General features: G+C 42.2%; 1 protein-coding gene across 1 annotated transcript in view; it reads right to left on the bottom strand.

Moving 5' to 3' along the window:
• TP53BP2 (tumor protein p53 binding protein 2) overlaps positions 1-16,979 on the bottom strand; it is a 51,796-nt gene that overhangs the window by 15,263 nt on the left and 19,554 nt on the right. The window contains exons 2-8 of the mRNA XM_039716866.1: positions 16,590-16,737; positions 10,410-10,523; positions 8,828-8,907; positions 4,996-5,097; positions 2,446-2,620; positions 915-1,096; positions 376-540 (exon numbers count right to left, since the gene is read on the bottom strand). Of these exons, the coding sequence (XP_039572800.1) occupies positions 376-540; positions 915-1,096; positions 2,446-2,620; positions 4,996-5,097; positions 8,828-8,907; positions 10,410-10,523; positions 16,590-16,737 (966 nt within the window). The remainder of the gene's footprint in view (positions 1-375; positions 541-914; positions 1,097-2,445; positions 2,621-4,995; positions 5,098-8,827; positions 8,908-10,409; positions 10,524-16,589; positions 16,738-16,979) is intronic.

The raw sequence follows: 16,979 nt of genomic DNA, 5'->3' as shown, positions 1-16,979 counted from the left end.
TTTTATTCTGCAGTGTCCATCCACGGAGTTTAAAAAAGAAGTAAAAAATAATAAAACAAGTAGCAAATGATACTCCAATATCAAAAGTGCTTTTTTGAAACAGCTCTGAGAATTATAAAGTTGAGGTAGTAATAGCAAAAAAAAATCTAAAAATAAAATTCCACAACAACATAAGACTTCTTGTCTGTAAAGAGTAAGTAGGTTAACACTAATGTACCACGAAAAGGACTTTAATAATACAAGACTTCCACTACATATGGATAAAGACAACAAGTCTAGCATCTCAACAGCCTTCCCCCCAAGCAGGTTTTTACTTCAGGCTGTACAGACAAGAGACAGAATTAATGTTTTAGTTATGAAATAGCCCCCACTTACTGGTACATTCTCTTTCTGTTGCAGAGCTGCCTTTTTCTTCCACAGCCGCTCGCGCAGCTCATTAACACGCTTATCCATGACTGCCACCTCCAAGTTGCGCTTGTTCAAACACTCCCTCTGTTGCTGCAGCTTGGCATTCTGCTCCTGGTTCAGTTTGTTCCTCAACTGAATAAATTCACAAAGCAGTGGGGGAGGAGGGGAAAAACAACCAAAATAAAAACAAATTCACTTTCAGGATCGAGGACAGGAAACTGTCGGAAAGAGAAAAGCTTTCTAAAAAGTCAAGTCATGTTTTCCCTCCGGAGAAAACTTTGGTTAGTCTCCAAATCTTGCAGAAAGGAAAGGTACAGACAGTGTGTGCTCCTTCCCCTCTTTACCTTAAACCCAGCACAACTAACCCTCCATCCTCAGCATGCAGGCCATCACACACAGCCCTGGCAGCAACAGGAGCAACGGGATTTCTTTCCAACCAGGTAGGAAACAGCCCAACCAACTTGGAGCCCAGAAGAGCTGAGGGTCACAGGCTGGCCTCCCATTACCTGCAGCTCTTTGTAGAGGCGGTCGAGCTCAGCTACAGCCGACTGGTTGTCGTGGTAACCATCAATCCTGCCGTTCTTCAGCATCTCCAGTTGCCTGGTGAGCTCCTCCACTTTGGACACGGCCAGCACCAGCTCGCGCTGCTTTTGCTGGAACAGGCTGTTCATCTGTTCAATCTCCTCCACTGCAAAGAAGGGCAGAGCACAATAGCTGCCCTGAGAAACAGCCCAGCGTGGGCTGCTTCCAAGGCAGCACTTAAGGAGACAGAGAGCGCCCTGCCGGCCTCAGAGCAGGGCTGCTCAGCCAAACCCACTGCCCTGTCACACCAGCTCTTCCTCTGAGCTCTGGCAAATGCAGGCTCACTAGAATGCTTATGGAAATTTGGTCTACTTAGAGCACTGACAGGGAGGGGAAGAGAACTTTTTTTTTAAACTTTCTGAAGTATTGAAACAAACAAAACCGCAATGCCAGACTGAATTCATCTGGAGAAGCCTAAATTCACTAAATGCTGAATTCAGCAGGAAGATACTCACTGAACCACAAGGCATATTTATGATACTTGGAACTCTGAATTTAGGTCATAAGAACTCAGTGACAAAACACCCAAGCGGTCATATTAAACAAAGGCTTCAGAGAGCTTTTTCGGGTCTATTACAAACATCTGTCATCAGCTGCTCCCACTGCTGAAACTGTTCTATTGTAGAATGAAGTTAAGGAATCAGTAAGAACTCCAGCAAGTAACAAAATCAGACCTGCTGGGGATGGTGCAGGAAAACAGATTCACATGCTCCAAGATCTTCTATTATTCTACCATCCTTCCAAGCCTTAAAACATAAGTTTCTTTTGTGCAACAGAACCCAACCAGAAAAGGGATTCTCTGACAGAAAAACACTTTTGCTTCATCTGTCAACCAAAATGCTTCCTACTAAAACAACGTACTCATGTTTTCAGTTGAGTCAGGCTGGAAAGAACAAGTTCTGTACCACAGAGAGGATGAAAAGGTAGACAGAAGAATAAATATTTATTTCAGACTTAATGTTCAATCACCACGCTGAACTATAAGCACCCAACAAGTACTATAGGAAGTGAGACCCTGGTTAGATTCACATAACTAAAAAGCAAATATGCAGCCAATTTGGCCATTAGTTACCTCTTGCATAGAAGGTAACTTGGGTACCAGGCAAAGCTTTGTTACAGACCAAGAAAATAACACTCTAAATGTGTAGGGTATTGACATCAAGGATGGAAAAAGTTACTGTGGTGCACAAAGGTATTCAAGGAAAAAAAGTACACTGTAATTAAAGACCAGACATGCTAGGCTCAAAATACAGGGTGCTCTTATAGGATGTTTTTAAATATCATAAGAAAATATATTTTGTTCTAGGTCAGCCATGAGTTTTTTTGGTAAATACAAGACATGAAATTGTTAAGATCACTATCTCCTGGAATCCTCTGAAATCACCAGAAATTTTTGACTTCTAAGAACTGCACTTCATGAAAAATCCCGGCTACCTTCCCTAAGCAGCAACTCACCTAATTTCCCATTGCTGAGTCTTTTTTGCTCCACATGACCTTTCAATGCCCTCACTTTCTTAAGTTTGGCTTCTTGATTCTCAGCAATCTCCTTTAATCTCTTCAGTTTTTCCTGTTCAGCAGCTTGCTGTTGCTGTCGCTGATCTTGCTGCTTCAGGAATTTCAGGCGCTGCTCCTGCAGTCAAGACAAAGATTTTGAAGTCTAAGAAAAATTTAAGCATTCATGTTCCAAGACATTTACTAATTTGTTTTAATCACTACTCAGCACTTGAGCTACAAGAGCCAAGGACTATTTCCTCTTCACCTTCTCCATGCTGCTTGTACTTTATATATCTCTATTATGTGTCACATTTTAAACAACTAAGTCATGCTAGAGAATATTAGGCATTATTTATGTAGAAGTATTTCATAAATTATTGGTATTTTCCATTACTATTTTGTACTTTTACTAGTTCTGCTAAAACCTCCTTGAGATGAAGGAGGCTGCACACCAAACCTCTGAAAAGACACTGGAGTCCTGATAATGATCACCACTATCACCACACAGATAATTCAAGACACTGGGAAACCTTTACAGTGAACTGGCCCTCATTTGAACAACAGATATCACCTTAATGGAGAGGATCCTTTTGCCTTTAGAGAGTAAAATAATGTGTTATCAGTGTCTACATACACTTGTCTAGTTTAGACTTAGAAGAAACTATGGGACCACTAGATCATCTACAGAAAATTCCTCTAAATCACTGGCCATTACATGGCTTCCAGCTCTGGAGATGACAGGCTGCTCCAGGGGAGTAGAACTAGTGAGACTTTCTCCAGCATTCACTAAAATCCAAGACTACCACTACTTACTAACATTAGAAATCCACACTTCCTCCAAAAAAACCAAACCATAAAAGAGAAAAAAAAACCCCACCAGTCAGATTTAGAAAATGGGGATTCTTGTGCACTTGGAATAAAAAAGGCAGAGCAAAGAAGTGAGCCTGCCTTTTGGAGGAAACCAGGACCAGGCAGCATCCTCAGTGTATGCACTACTTTAGAGTCACTCCCACGCAGGAAAATGTCAAAAAAAAAAGAGATTACAGCTCGTGTCTAAAAAGAAAGTGTGTTTTTCCTCCTTCAGAATCTATTTTTAATATTGCATCTGATTTCAGAAGGCAGGAAAGAGGCAATGGAAAGTCACTCTGAAGAGGCACCTAATAAAGCAAGTTTGTTCCAGGCAGGCACTGAAATGAAAAATCCTACCAGTGGGACACCCACAGGGCTACTCTTCTTCAAACCACAGACAACAAACACTTACCCAATGGGTAGCTACTGAGACTCAAACTCATATTTTTATTTTTTAAATCATTTACAGTAAAAATAGTGTTCCTATTTCTTGTCACTACAGTGTTATTTATAAGACCAGGGTGTATTGCCATCATCTGTGAGTGAAGCAAAGTTTAGGCTCCTCATATATAAACAGATCTCAGCTGGAACTGAGAAGAGGGCAAAATTCTTTGGCCAATTAAACAAGGCAGTGTGGATATTAATTGTGCTGCTACATTTCAGGTGAAACTTCTCATCACTTAGTTGATAGACCAATTTCCTGCATCATGGATGCACCTGTTCTTACCACAAGCAGAAGAAGTTTTTTTGGCTGTTTTGACAGGTGCTGCAGAACTATTAGAAAGCCATGGCTTGAAGAATTTCCCTGAGATACAATTATTGAGTGCCAAGGGAGCTGAACAAGGATACTAAACATACAGACACACAGCTGATCTCAAAGGGAGAGGGTGTGTGACACAGGAGAAGCACTGAGAGCAGATGCTCAGAGCAGCCTTCTACTCCAGCAAAGCACATTCTGAAACCCATGGGAGCATCCACCCAGACAGATCAGCCCTCTTCAAGACAGGCTCACATTTCACAATTCTCTGCCAAAAGCATCATTTTCTGTTACATGTTCAAGGGTAATGTGTACCAACAACACTCAAACAAAACATGAGCTATGTGCCAGCATTATGCAGATAAATTCAGAGTATTTTTCCCCTACACAATTCAGGAGCACCCTGTGTGCTTCCATTAGCTTTTCTGTTATTGTTCTGCAAGCATTTTATAAATCACAGTCCTAGGTTATTTTATCACATACAAGACACCTTTTCCAGCCAGCTGGCCCAGAAAACCAGGAACACTGAACTCTTATCAGGAGAAGGCAAGACAGCATGACAGGACAGCAGAGACAAAAGCATTGTTCAGTGATCAAACTGGTGAATTGCTGGTCACCACACAGAGCACAAACAGAGCTGACAGAGCCACCAGGATGAATGACAATATATTAACGTTATGTGCCTTATCCTTTCAGTAAGCTAAATGGTCACTTCTATCACTGGCATCATTTGTATGTTTTACAACTGGATATTTGCATACATTGACTTTCAAATTTAAAAACAGGCAGCCAAAGCAAAGGAGCCCTCTGTTTAGAAGGGGTGAAAAAACCCCAATCCTCCCTCCACTTCACATGACTCTTACTACCTTTGTTTCTGGCTGTAAACAATCTAATTTCAAACTCACCTTGTTAGCCAGCATTTGTTGTTGAGCCTCAATTTGTTGCTGTTGGCGTGATGCCATTTCCTGAAGTTCAGCCAGTGTCATATCCATCCTTGGTGCACTTACCTGTCAAAGAAAACCCAAAGCATGCTAAGTCTACCATTTTTAATTTGGCTAGCACTTAATAGAGCTACTGCAGAAAAGTATGATAAAAGTCTTTTAAATAAACCCCAACTGAATAGCCAATAAAATAATTGGAGAGACACAGTATCTTCTTATGGTAAAACAAATAATTGTAAGCTCATATGTAGCCCAATCCAACAACTCACAGAAAATTACATTTTTGGAACATTAATGTTTCTAGCAGCAAAATCCCAGCAGCTGCATTTTAAAGAGGCATTTCAGAGCCTTTATAATTCAGCTCAGCATGAATCAGCTTTGACTGACTGAGCCCAGGATGCTCAGTAAGTGGCAGCATGGATCTCTGCTCGTAGGTGTATCACTACAACTTGAAGCACTTCCACGTAAGCTGAAGAAAATAGAAAGTTTAAATAAGGCTGGGCAGGAGGGAAAACACCTCTCAAAAACAGCACTGTTATTGGTTGTCTGTTCAGACATTTCCTGAGTCTAGATTCAATCTTACATCCATAATATTATGAAACAAGAGTGGCAGACAATGGGTTCAATGCTGAAACAGTAACTGGTGTCAACTTGAAGTCTGGAGTTAAGGATCTTTGACAAAACTGAAAGAGAAAAAAAAACCCAAACTGAAATAATATGAGAAAAAAATTCTGATGAGAGAAGGGGAACTATGGTGAATTTGTGGCTCTGAGATCACCCGTACAAGCACAGCTATGGCAGCCAACAGATCCTGGTGACATCCTGAAAACTGAAAGCCTGGATGGTAACTGCTAGAGGCTTTGTGTCTGTTTTGGAGCAGCCATTACCAGCCTCTCCACAACAGCCTCTCATTTCTTTCCATGGCACTATTTGCACCAGTATCTCCAAAGAGGGAAAGCCTCCATTTTCACTATAATGGTAATTCTTCCAGAGGCCTGTGGGTGCTAAGTGTCACAGTATGTTCACTCAATGCCATTTTGCTTTTCCTAGGAGTTTATGAGGTTATTTCCAAAGTTAGTCCTTTTGTTTGATTCAATTCTCTCCAAGGTGGTGTCACAGTATGTTCACTCAATGCCATTTTGCTTTTCCTAGGAGTTTATGAGGTAATTTCAAAAATTAGCCCATGTCACCACAGAACACAGCTCTCAAGGCCACATTGGACTTTTTCACAGGCCATATGAGGCTGCCAAAGGGTGAGTGGGTCCTGCTGAGCACTCCTTGGCTCTCCAGTCAACCAATTATTTCATGGGTGGGAATTACAGAGCCTCAGTTGATGGGATATTGCTGCCAGTGCACTGTCCTGGTAGCAATTGTCACTTGCTGGTCTTCAACTTGAAACAATCCCACAATGAAGGGGTCTTTTTGTGCCAGGCAGGGTGGACAACTGATTTTCTCTGTATTCACAGTAGTTACAGCTAAACCCTATCAGTACCCCTTGGGATTCCTGAAGTACCCTCTCCTGAGGTAATTGAAGCCAAGGGTACCAGGGGCCTCTGGGCCAGCCACAATGGGGTGCTTTTGCCATTTGTCCCCTGTCAAACTCACCTCAGCCTCTATTACAGACAACACCTGGCATCCCCCAGTCATTCCACAGACCCAGATGGGTTCTACACTCCTGTGCCTTGATGGCATCAGTAACACACACAGTTATCTACTACAGTTTTATACTTGTGTGGAACTGATGTGCCAATCAACTGAATCCACACAGCCCAGTGTGCCCAGTCATCTCTTTCCTCCTCCTGGCCAAAGGCAAGGACCCTCTATTCCTGTTCAGAGTAATGTGGCTGACCTTGGTGATGCCAGAGCAGAAGTCCCCTCACCAAGGTTAAAGGAGGGAATTTCAGTCCTTTTACATCTGGGAGATCACTGATTGCCTTCCTATCTCTCTGTGGCAACTACACTGACAGCCTTGTTGGGTGACCCTTTCTGAACAGCTCTCTTCCCTCTCATGGACATGGGCTTCCAGCTTAGAGCTCACCATCCCACTGCCTCATGTCCTCTCCCTGCTCACACAGGAACAAGTTCTTGGGGCTTCCCTTCCCTTAGACTGGGGCAGGAGAGGAGAGATCTCTTGGGCTGCCCCTAAAATCTGGGGTGCTGACTGTAGGGATGTGGAAGTACCCAGTTTCTTCTACATGTCAAAGCCAGGAGGATGCCACCTCCACAGGTCTATCCATCTGCAGGTAACACAGTACCACCAAGGTGCTGGAATATGATGCAAGGGCTCTTTGAACCACCTTCCTCCACATGGCCACTGTGCAAGGGATATCCTCTGGATCTTTAGGGACATTGCCACTTTTTAGATCACTACAGATGACTTCCAGCACTGCTAATTCTCTCAAGTACTGAATACCTTCATGCAGTGGTTCACTTTCCTTGGAATTTACAGGATCTTCCTTAAAAGGCTACCCTGCCCTCACACAAGAGGAGCCATGCCAGAAACTGCAAATTGCTGTTTTCCAATACCTCTTTCAATTTTCTGATCTCTGGCAAGGGATCCCAGCTGTTGGGCTTCAAGACCTTCCAAGTGCTGACTGTCAGCCCCACTAGCCCAGCACTGAAGCAGCCAGGCAGAAATCTGCTCATGTGGCTGGCAGCTATAATCTTTTCACAAGTCTTGAAGTTCTGATGAGGTCAAGGACCAAGTAACTTTGTCTCCTGTTTGATTTATCTCACTCCTTGCAATTTATTTTTTGAAGGACTGGCTTCTTTATCTGACTCCCACTCTCCTTAATTCTCCTTCTCCAAACCCCACAGGGTGCCAACATTATTAGTTAATATTATTAACAGTATTAAACAGCTTACATATGCATCAGCAAAGACCATGGGAGCCTGCATTTTAAAAACATTCACATCAGTCTCAGGCAGGGAGAGGGAGGTGTATTCCCTCATCATTCCCACAAGACAGCTCCCCCAGTGTAACAAGGCCATCAGTGTGAGGGCAAAGCACAGAGCTATTGTTTATATTATTAATGTTCCCAAACTCAGAAAAACAGATAAGCAGTGCAGCTGACAAACTCTGTGTCCCACACAGGAGCTTGATACTTGGCAACTACAAAGTATTTATATATATACATACATACATATATATATATGTATGTATGTATATAAACTGCCTTTGTCTCATCCCAGTTCAGAGACCAGAAATGACTGTAGCTAGTTGACCTTGGCTGGAAGCCAGGTGCCCACCAAGCTGCTCTACCACTCCCCTTCCCAGACAGAGCAGAGAGAATAAGCTGGAAAACAACTCCTAGGCTGAGAAAAGGCAGTTTACTAAAGCAAAGGCAAAGAAGTTTGTTCAAGCAAGCAAGGACAAAAATCAATTTATTCTCTACCTATGAGAGAGCGATGTCCAGCCACTTCCCAGGAAACAGGGCTTCAGCACAGGAAGCAGTTGCTCCAGGAGGCAAACATTGTAAAATAATACATGTTCCCCTGTTCCTCCTCCTTGCCTTGGCTTTTGTACCTCAGCTGACGCCACATGCCAGGGAATATCCCTTTGGTCACTTTGGGTCAGCTGGTCTGGTTGTGTCCCCTCCCAGGACCCTGCCCACTGCCAGCCCCTTGATGTGGGGGGAATGTTGAGACAGTGCTGATGCTGTGCCAGCCCTGCTCAGCAGGAGCCAAAACTCTGGAGTGTTATCAGCACCCTTCTGGCTGCCAATGCAGAGCACAGCACTGGGAGGGCTGCTGTGGGAAAATGACCTCCAGCTCAGCCATTGCCTCCAGCACTTACCCCATTCTCTATTCTTCGATCACCAGGCACTTTGACACCATTTCTTTTGAAGGCTGGATCTTGAGACCTTTGTCCAGTCCCTAGAGAGAAACAGCCAAAGATGGTAAGGTAATATAAGATTTTTCTTATCCTTTTAGACATAGCTTTCAGCACAAAAGGAGAATCAGAATAATCATTATAGTGTAGAATCTAATCACCCGTTCTTATTTGTTTACTATCAAGATGAATTTAAGTGATGACACAACACATTTTCTGAAAAGCTTTCTGTTCAACATCAACTTTTAAAGTATAATTCTGTTCAAAAATACAGACAAACAAAAATAGCTTAACTAATAGTATGCTATTCCAGTATTTATCCTGTGTCAAACAGGCAGTCAAGTCAGCCCTACTAAATGTGCATTACAGATGCACAGTTTAAAAAGCACATTTTTTTCTTCTTCCTGGCAGTAATTGTGTCAGTAAAGCTGCTGCTTAACTAGAACCCTACTTTATTCCCATCAAATTATGTGCAAATAGTGCTCAGATGCCCAATACCAATCTCACTGATTTCCCTGTAGAACATAAATGTACTACAGGACAAAGCCATGCCTGTTACCTTCTTGCCCATTTGATTCCTCTTTCAAGACTGTATTTCTGTGAGACTAACTCAGAATTCAAATACTTTGCTTAGCAATGGTGTGGCAAATAAAATTACAATAATCCTAATACTACAAGCACCCTGGACTTGAAAAAATATATTTTGACAACTAAACTGCTCTGTTGGATCCTCAGCAGGTAGAAATGGCACAGCTTTAGCTTTTCATGCACTCATTCTATCACCAGTATACATTTCAAATATGGAGATACAGTCAGACATCTAAAGTATGCTGGGTATAATGCCGCTTAACAAATTCAGTATTTCCAACATTAAGGAATATAACCATGGTTGAAAACAGAAAAGAGGGAGGAAGAAGAATTGGGCAGATTGATTTAAAGGTAAAAGTGAAAGATTTTTCTGAAGTAAATGTGGGATACACAGAAAACTGCTGAAAAGCTGAAAGTAATTTCCTTTACAGGTTTCACATTTCAATTTACAATGAGAATTATACTCTCAGAGAACTTCACCAGGCAGTTCATTTAATGCTATTCCTAAAACTAACACAAATGTGTAGGAGAAACTTTGAAGAGCTCTATCTTTGCCCAGTATGCCAAGTTGATCACCCTGGTAAATTATTATCCAGGTGAATAATCACCCAAATCACTAAGTACATTATTGGGCAACAGTTTGATTACTATTTTTAAAAGAGATCACCACAGATTTCAAGATATTTTGCTGGAGAAAATATATTTAACACAGTATGCCCTTGGATGCTTTGGTGATAACCAGCTCTAGAAAACCTGCAGAAATTTCAACTGGGATTTACTATTCCCAGATATAGCAAGGAAAGATGAATCCTTTACAAAGACTAGCCAACAGTCAGACAAAAAAAAAGGCTGCAACACCTACTGGCTATGAACATTAATAAATAACACAAAGTTGTTTCCTTAACCTTAAGAATGAAACAGAACTTGAACAGAAGAACCAGCTGAGACCAAGACCTACCAGCTTCCCGGCAGGGAGAGCGCTCGTGGCGGAGAAAGAAACGCACCTCGCTCCTCTGCATTCCAAACCTCTGCAGGATATCCAGCATCCGTTCATTATCGGCTATGGGGCGCTCTGAAAAGGTAAAAAACAGTGAACTGCTGCATCCCACCACAGCTTGGGCCCACAGCAAACCAAAAATATCTGTGCATCTTTCACCTGAACACTCTGAGTGCACAGGTACAGTGAGTGCACACAATGCTTGCCCTCATCCAAGGGATTTCTAGTTTTCTCTTAAGAAGCCACTGCATTGCTCCTTGCTTCTGAAACTAAACCAACACCTCTGAACAGCAGCCCTGGAAAAGTCCACCCCTGAAGGGAAAAGCTGAGGCACAGCTCAAACAGGGAATTTCGAGCTTTCAGTTCTAGTGTCCTTATTTTGTAAGTGCACATCACCTTACCCACTCACCAGCCCAGGAAATGTGCTGTTGTACCTCTCACTCCTCTTCTGTGGCACCTCAGACAAACTCATCCCTCAGTCATCCCCACCCCCTCCTCAAGGGCACTGCTGCCACCATTCCTACAGGGACTCATTTACTTCCTAATTCCAAGGAGAATGAAGAGAGATGCAAAGATAAACTCTCAGGGAAGAGGAATTCTTCTCTTAACGCTGGATGGCAGCCCTTGCATTCCAGCTCAGGCAGGAGCACTCAGCAGCCTGCAGAGGCTCCCTGGCAGCACCCAGCGGGCCTGATCCTCAGCGTGCCAGCACAGCTCCTGTCACTTCAAGTGTTCTCCCACAGCTCCTGTCAGACACAGATCCAGCTCATTGTCCTGGACAGCAAATTTCATGAACTTCAGACGAGATGCATTTTGAAAGCCCTACTTCTGATAAACCTTGAAAAGCTGAACTACTTTGGATTCACAGCTCAAAGTTAAAAAAGGATCAGACAGTGAAAAGTGAGCCCAGTAAGAACTTGCCATTTCCTTTCAAATAACTGTGATGAAAAAGTTACATGCACAAATTCCACTGAATTTCTTTTCCTGCTTTTATCCCCAAGCTCAGGATTCAGTCATATAAGTAATTTTTAAGCCTTACTTGATGCCTTTTGATAATAGAAAAACCCAGTGTGAGTCTAAATCTACCACTACTCCTCCCTTTCTGTATTACCATTCTTTAAAAATTTACACATATCACAACCAGGCACTCACAGCCAGAATATAACTAGAATTACTTATTGGCCTCTAAATCTTTACATAAAAGCAGTTTCTTTTGTTATTCTGGATGTTTTACCATCAATTTTTCTGCCCATTTTAAATTTGATGGCAACAGCGTGGTCAATATATCACAGTAGTGAATTTACATAGCCAGGATACTGTCACAGTATCCTCTAACAACATTGGGGCTCATGATCATATTCCTGGCCTGAGAAATAAGACAAGCAGACAAAGAATGAAATTAAATATCACCACTTTTGCACCAGTTTCATTTTTCCTGACGTTGCCTTTGTTGGCAGTTTCCTTTCATTTTTTTAAGCAAGGGGAGGGGAAAGATAGAAAAAAAGAAATTAGAGTAATTCATTCATATTCAATAAAGTCTTTCAAAAAGTCACTGTCTTAATATGAAATCATCTTTTCAGCAGGAAAAATTGTTGGCATTAAGTATAAATGTTTTCAGTTCCATTAAAAAAAGGAGCTGCTAACATGTTTTCAGTATGTGAAAAGCTCTTTTCAACATAAAAGTGTTTCTTTAAATGAAAATGCTGCAGCTGTGCTCAAGCAATCTAGGAAGGAGAATTTCTGGAGTCACTGTCAAAAGAGATTAGCTTTACAGAATAAGCAAGTAGGTCACTGTTACAGAAAAAGCCGTCTCTTGGCGGTTACTTGTCTAGACAGCGAAAAACGTTCCTCATGCTAAACCTTAATTCAAGTCAAAAAAGGGAAAAAAACACAACAACAACATCAACAGTACCACGGGCAGATTTTTGTCTTGAAGGCTATACAGCAGGCTTATGAGGCAGATTTCTAGCAGCACAGCAATACTTCAGCTGAAACTCTATAATCAAGGGAGATGCCCTTTACACAAGGATTCTGTCAATACCACTCTCTGGCTTCAAAGGAAGGTCAAAGAGATTTTCAAATACCAAACAAATGTAATTTGGAAAGCTCAAGAAGAATGGACAATCAGTTTTCTTTTTTTCCTTCTCTCTCATACAGAAAAAAAAGGAGATCTTTATACATGTACTCCTTTTGACTGCTTTCCACAGCAGGCAAGGTAACTGCCTAACAGAATTCTGACAATAATAGGAAGGTCAAGAAATTTTGCCTTGATATTCATGAAATTTCAAGCAAAACTAGGAGGACAGGGAGAGTAGTAAACTTGCCCCCTTCAGGGAGCAAAGTGCCTCAAGCACACTTGCAGCAATCTTTCAAAGTAGGCTTAATAAGGTCTGACAATAGAAGCTAAAATTCCTCAGCAAGTGTCAGAAAAAGAAAGAAACAAGTGATGTAAGAAGGAGCCCAATAATTGAAGTCTGAGAAGTCATTTTCCAACACAAATCCTTTGTTTCTATCCCTAGAGGTTAGCTGTCCTACACCATGTTTGTTTTAAAGCACTTGAATTTGTTCAGTGTAATATGCAAACAAAACAGAAATCATGGCTAATCCTGGCAGAACAAGATGGAAAACTTTGCTGACATCGAACATGAGATTAGCAGAAAGCTGAAAGTATTTCTCTCCCCCACTGCCTCCTCCCCTTGCCAAAAAAAATCCAGAATATATATGAAAACATCTTGCAAATGCTTGTTGCTGGATGCTACACAGATGCTTAAGACATATTTTATCCAAAGCAACATGCATGAATCCAGGGCTCAAATCTTTTAACGCTATTGAGATAAATGTATTTTTGTTAACAAGTACACTTGGGAACTGCATTCGGACCTCCAGCAAGGCCAACTGCTGAGCCCTGCCCTTGGGTCACAACAACCCCAAACAGTGCTACTGGCTGGGGGCAGAGTGGCTGGGAAGCTGCCCAGTGGAAAAGAGCCTGGGGGTGCTGGTCAACAGCAGCTGGACATGAGCCAGCACATCCAAGCAGGGCACTGCCATCCTGGCCTGTGTCAGCAATGGTGAGGGCAGCAGGAGCAGGGCAGGGACTGTCCCCTGTGCTCAGCACTGCTGAGGCCACACTTCGATTGCTGGGTCCAGTTCTGGGCTGTCACTGCAAGAAGGACATGGAGGTGCTGGAGAGAGTCCAGAGAAGGGTCATTGTGGTATTCACATGCTCTGGAAAATTCCCTTCACCCAGGATTTGTTCCTGGGAAGCTGAAATGCCTCAGAGAAAAGAAAAACAGTTATTATCTCATTTGCCTCTCCTGTGTTTTGCTCCTTTGAAATGTGTTTGAAGATTGTTTACCTACAAGTGATTGTTTCATTTAATTCTTGTTTAAGTTGTTTTCACTCATTGGCCAATCAGGGCCAAGCTGTGTTGAGACTCTGAAAAAAGTCAGGAGTTTTCATTATTATATTTTTAACACTGACTAAATACCCTTTCTGTATTCTTTAGTATAGTTTAGTATTCTTTAATATAACATAGTATTATAAAGTAATAAATTACCCTTCTGAAATCAGAGTCAAATTCATCATTCCTCCCTACAGCAGGAATCCCTGCAAATACAACAGGCCATGGAGCTGAGGAAGGGTCTGGAGCACGAGTCTGATGAGGAGCAGCTGAGCTTGTTCAGCCTGGAGAAAAGGAGGTTCAGGGGAGACCTCATCACTCTCTACAACTCCCTGACAGGAGCTTGCAGCCAGGTGGGGGTCGGTCTCTTCTCCCATGTAACAAGTGACAGGGGAGGTTAAGGTTGGACACCAGGAAGAATTTCTTCACTTGAAGGTTGGTTAAGCATTTGAACAGGCTTCCCAGGAAGGTGGTAGAGTCACCACCCCTGGAAAGGATCAGGAGACAACTGGACATAGCACTTAATGCCATGGTCTAGTTGGCACGGTGGTGTTTGGGCAAAGGCTGGGCTCAATGATCTTGGTTTACACTGTAAAAATGGTCTAAATGTTTTTTGTCTTAGATATCTGTTCTTGTGTGTCTCAATGTCTCTGCAAAGACTAATCTCAGAAAAAATTCTCTGCTTCACTTTATGTTTCTGTATCCAGATTATTTTCTTACACCTCCCTGACTAATACTGATAGCTCACTAGAGGCTGATAATTTGATGGTATAAATAAAACACTGCATACTTTATTGTCCCACTCACACAGAAGCTCATTTTCCAGCTTAACCAGAACATTTGGGCACCAAGTACTGCCAGACTTCACTTGCCTCTTCCCACAGGTGCTCTCCTTTGATTTCAGCACAATCTTACTGCCCTTTATAGCAAACACCACATGATCATCTCAAAAGCCAAGCAAGAATCCAGGTTCAGGAAACATGAGAGGAGCTGCCCACTCTAGCACAGCCCCAACTTCATTACCAACAGGAGAACCCTGTCCCTCATCACAGCCACTTGTGCTCTTTAATAGGATGTGGGCATTAAGGCTAACTATAAATTCAATAGTTTTACCTAAACCTTTATTTTACTTCTTTCACTGTGGACTTCAGTATTGTGTTGATTTAAAGATGTACAATTCAAATACATTCCTAGAAGACCTCTTTCCATAATGAATTGTTGATTTTATTTTTATTATCACTTCACTTGCCTCTTCCCACAGGTGCTCTCCTTTGATTTCAGCACAATCTTACTGCCCTTTATAGCAAACACCACATGATCATCTCAAAAGCCAAGCAAGAATCCAGGTTCAGGAAACATGAGAGGAGCTGCCCACTCTAGCACAGCCCCAACTTCATTACCAACAGGAGAACCCTGTCCCTCATCACAGCCACTTGTGCTCTTTAACAGGATGTGGGCATTAAGGCTAACTATAAATTCAATAGTTTTACCTAAACCTTTATTTTACTTCTTTCACTGTGGACTTCAGTATTGAGTTGATTTAAAGATGGACAATTCAAATACATTCCTAGAAGACCTCTTTCCACAATGAACTGTTGATTTTATTTTTATTATTGATGAAGCAAAGCTTCTTTATTTCTAAGGAGAAGAAAAAAATTCTGCTCCATTTTTTAGACTTAGAAATATTAGAAACATTACATCTCTGTCAAAAGCAAGTAAATATCAAGAGACAACTCAGGTATCTCATAGCATTAAATAAACATCCATCTCACCAAAGACTTCTTTTAACAGATGTGAGCCTGAGATAACAGCAGAGGAAGAGAGAAATATAAGCCCTTATCATCTGGTTCTTTTATAATCTTGTTGAAGCATCTCAAAAAGGTTGGCTTAGACATAATTCTTTTTCATTACTCAAAATCCTGCCAGGAATTCATCTGTCTTATGCCTCTGGATGGCTCCCAGTATCCAATGAGTACCATGGAGACAGGAGATAGTCCAGAGCCCTTCCCCATTTAAGCCATGAGACCTTAGTAATATTTTAGCTTTTATTTGTTGATATATTTTCCAGTTCCAATGGAGCACAGAAGTTTGAGAGATTTGAACTCCCAAGATCAGAAGAACATAGAAAAATTTTAAAAAGTTACGATGAGCCACATGCACAAACCCCTTTCAGGCTTGAAAGGACAGTCAGAAGTAAGTTGCTTCTCCATCCTCCCTGTCACCCACTTTCTTTAGAGCACTTCACACCAGGTACCTCCCACTACTTCTGCTAACACACTCCTTCCCATCCACCCCCAAGGCAATTCATAACACTGAAGGTGTCATCAGAAAACAAAAAATTTATTTTGCCACTGCAAGTGAAAATGGCTGTGGGGTTAAAGAAATTATTTTGAACTAGTCACAGAACTACCAATACTTAGCACCTCCATAAAGGCGGCTGGGATCCCACTGTGGGGAGGATGAGGAAGAGAAAAATACTCTCTCACACCCCTCAGACTCATCTGAATCACAGAAGGGCTGCACAGACACAGAAACATCTGCACATTCAAGTTCCCTTTTGCTTTTCACTCAGTTCTGCACGTGTGACCCTTCTTGCAGGTGGGTTATCACACAGCCAGTCTGATGAAGAAACCACTGAAATGGTAATGCAGAAACTCTCTGGACAGGATCACATCTGCCAGGTCTCCATGTGCTGCCTTCTCGGGAGCAGAGAAGGCCCAGCAGTTCACAGCCTGACCTACCTGAGCCACACCACACCTCAGCCAGGTGGCACTCGCTCTCCCCAGGCTCCTTGCACAGCTCCACCACATCCCTGCAGGTTGTCTCGGGGGTGACTGGCACCTCCGTGAAGTGCTGCTCATTGTTGCTGAGGTACACGGTCAGAAACATCTGCAGGAGACAAAGGCAACAGCACACGGTCACTTTCCAACACAAAGGCAGGCTGCACCTGGAGTCACAGCCGGCTGTTAAATGCATTCTTTCCCACACAGATAACATCTTATCAACTACAATGGGTACAATTTTCTAAACAACCCCGAATTTCTTTAAGGTATAAGCAAGAGAGGCTGCAGAAGTAATCCCCTGCTCAACTAAATTACATTGCTGGAGGATTACTCAGTTTTAAATCTGGA

This window comes from Passer montanus, unplaced genomic scaffold (assembly GCF_014805655.1).
Source record: "Passer montanus isolate IOZ18808 unplaced genomic scaffold, ASM1480565v1 scaffold37, whole genome shotgun sequence".
Classification (NCBI taxonomy): domain Eukaryota; kingdom Metazoa; phylum Chordata; class Aves; order Passeriformes; family Passeridae; genus Passer; species Passer montanus.
Note: the sequence above shows the minus strand (reverse complement) of the source record. Positions and strands in the feature narration are given on the sequence as shown.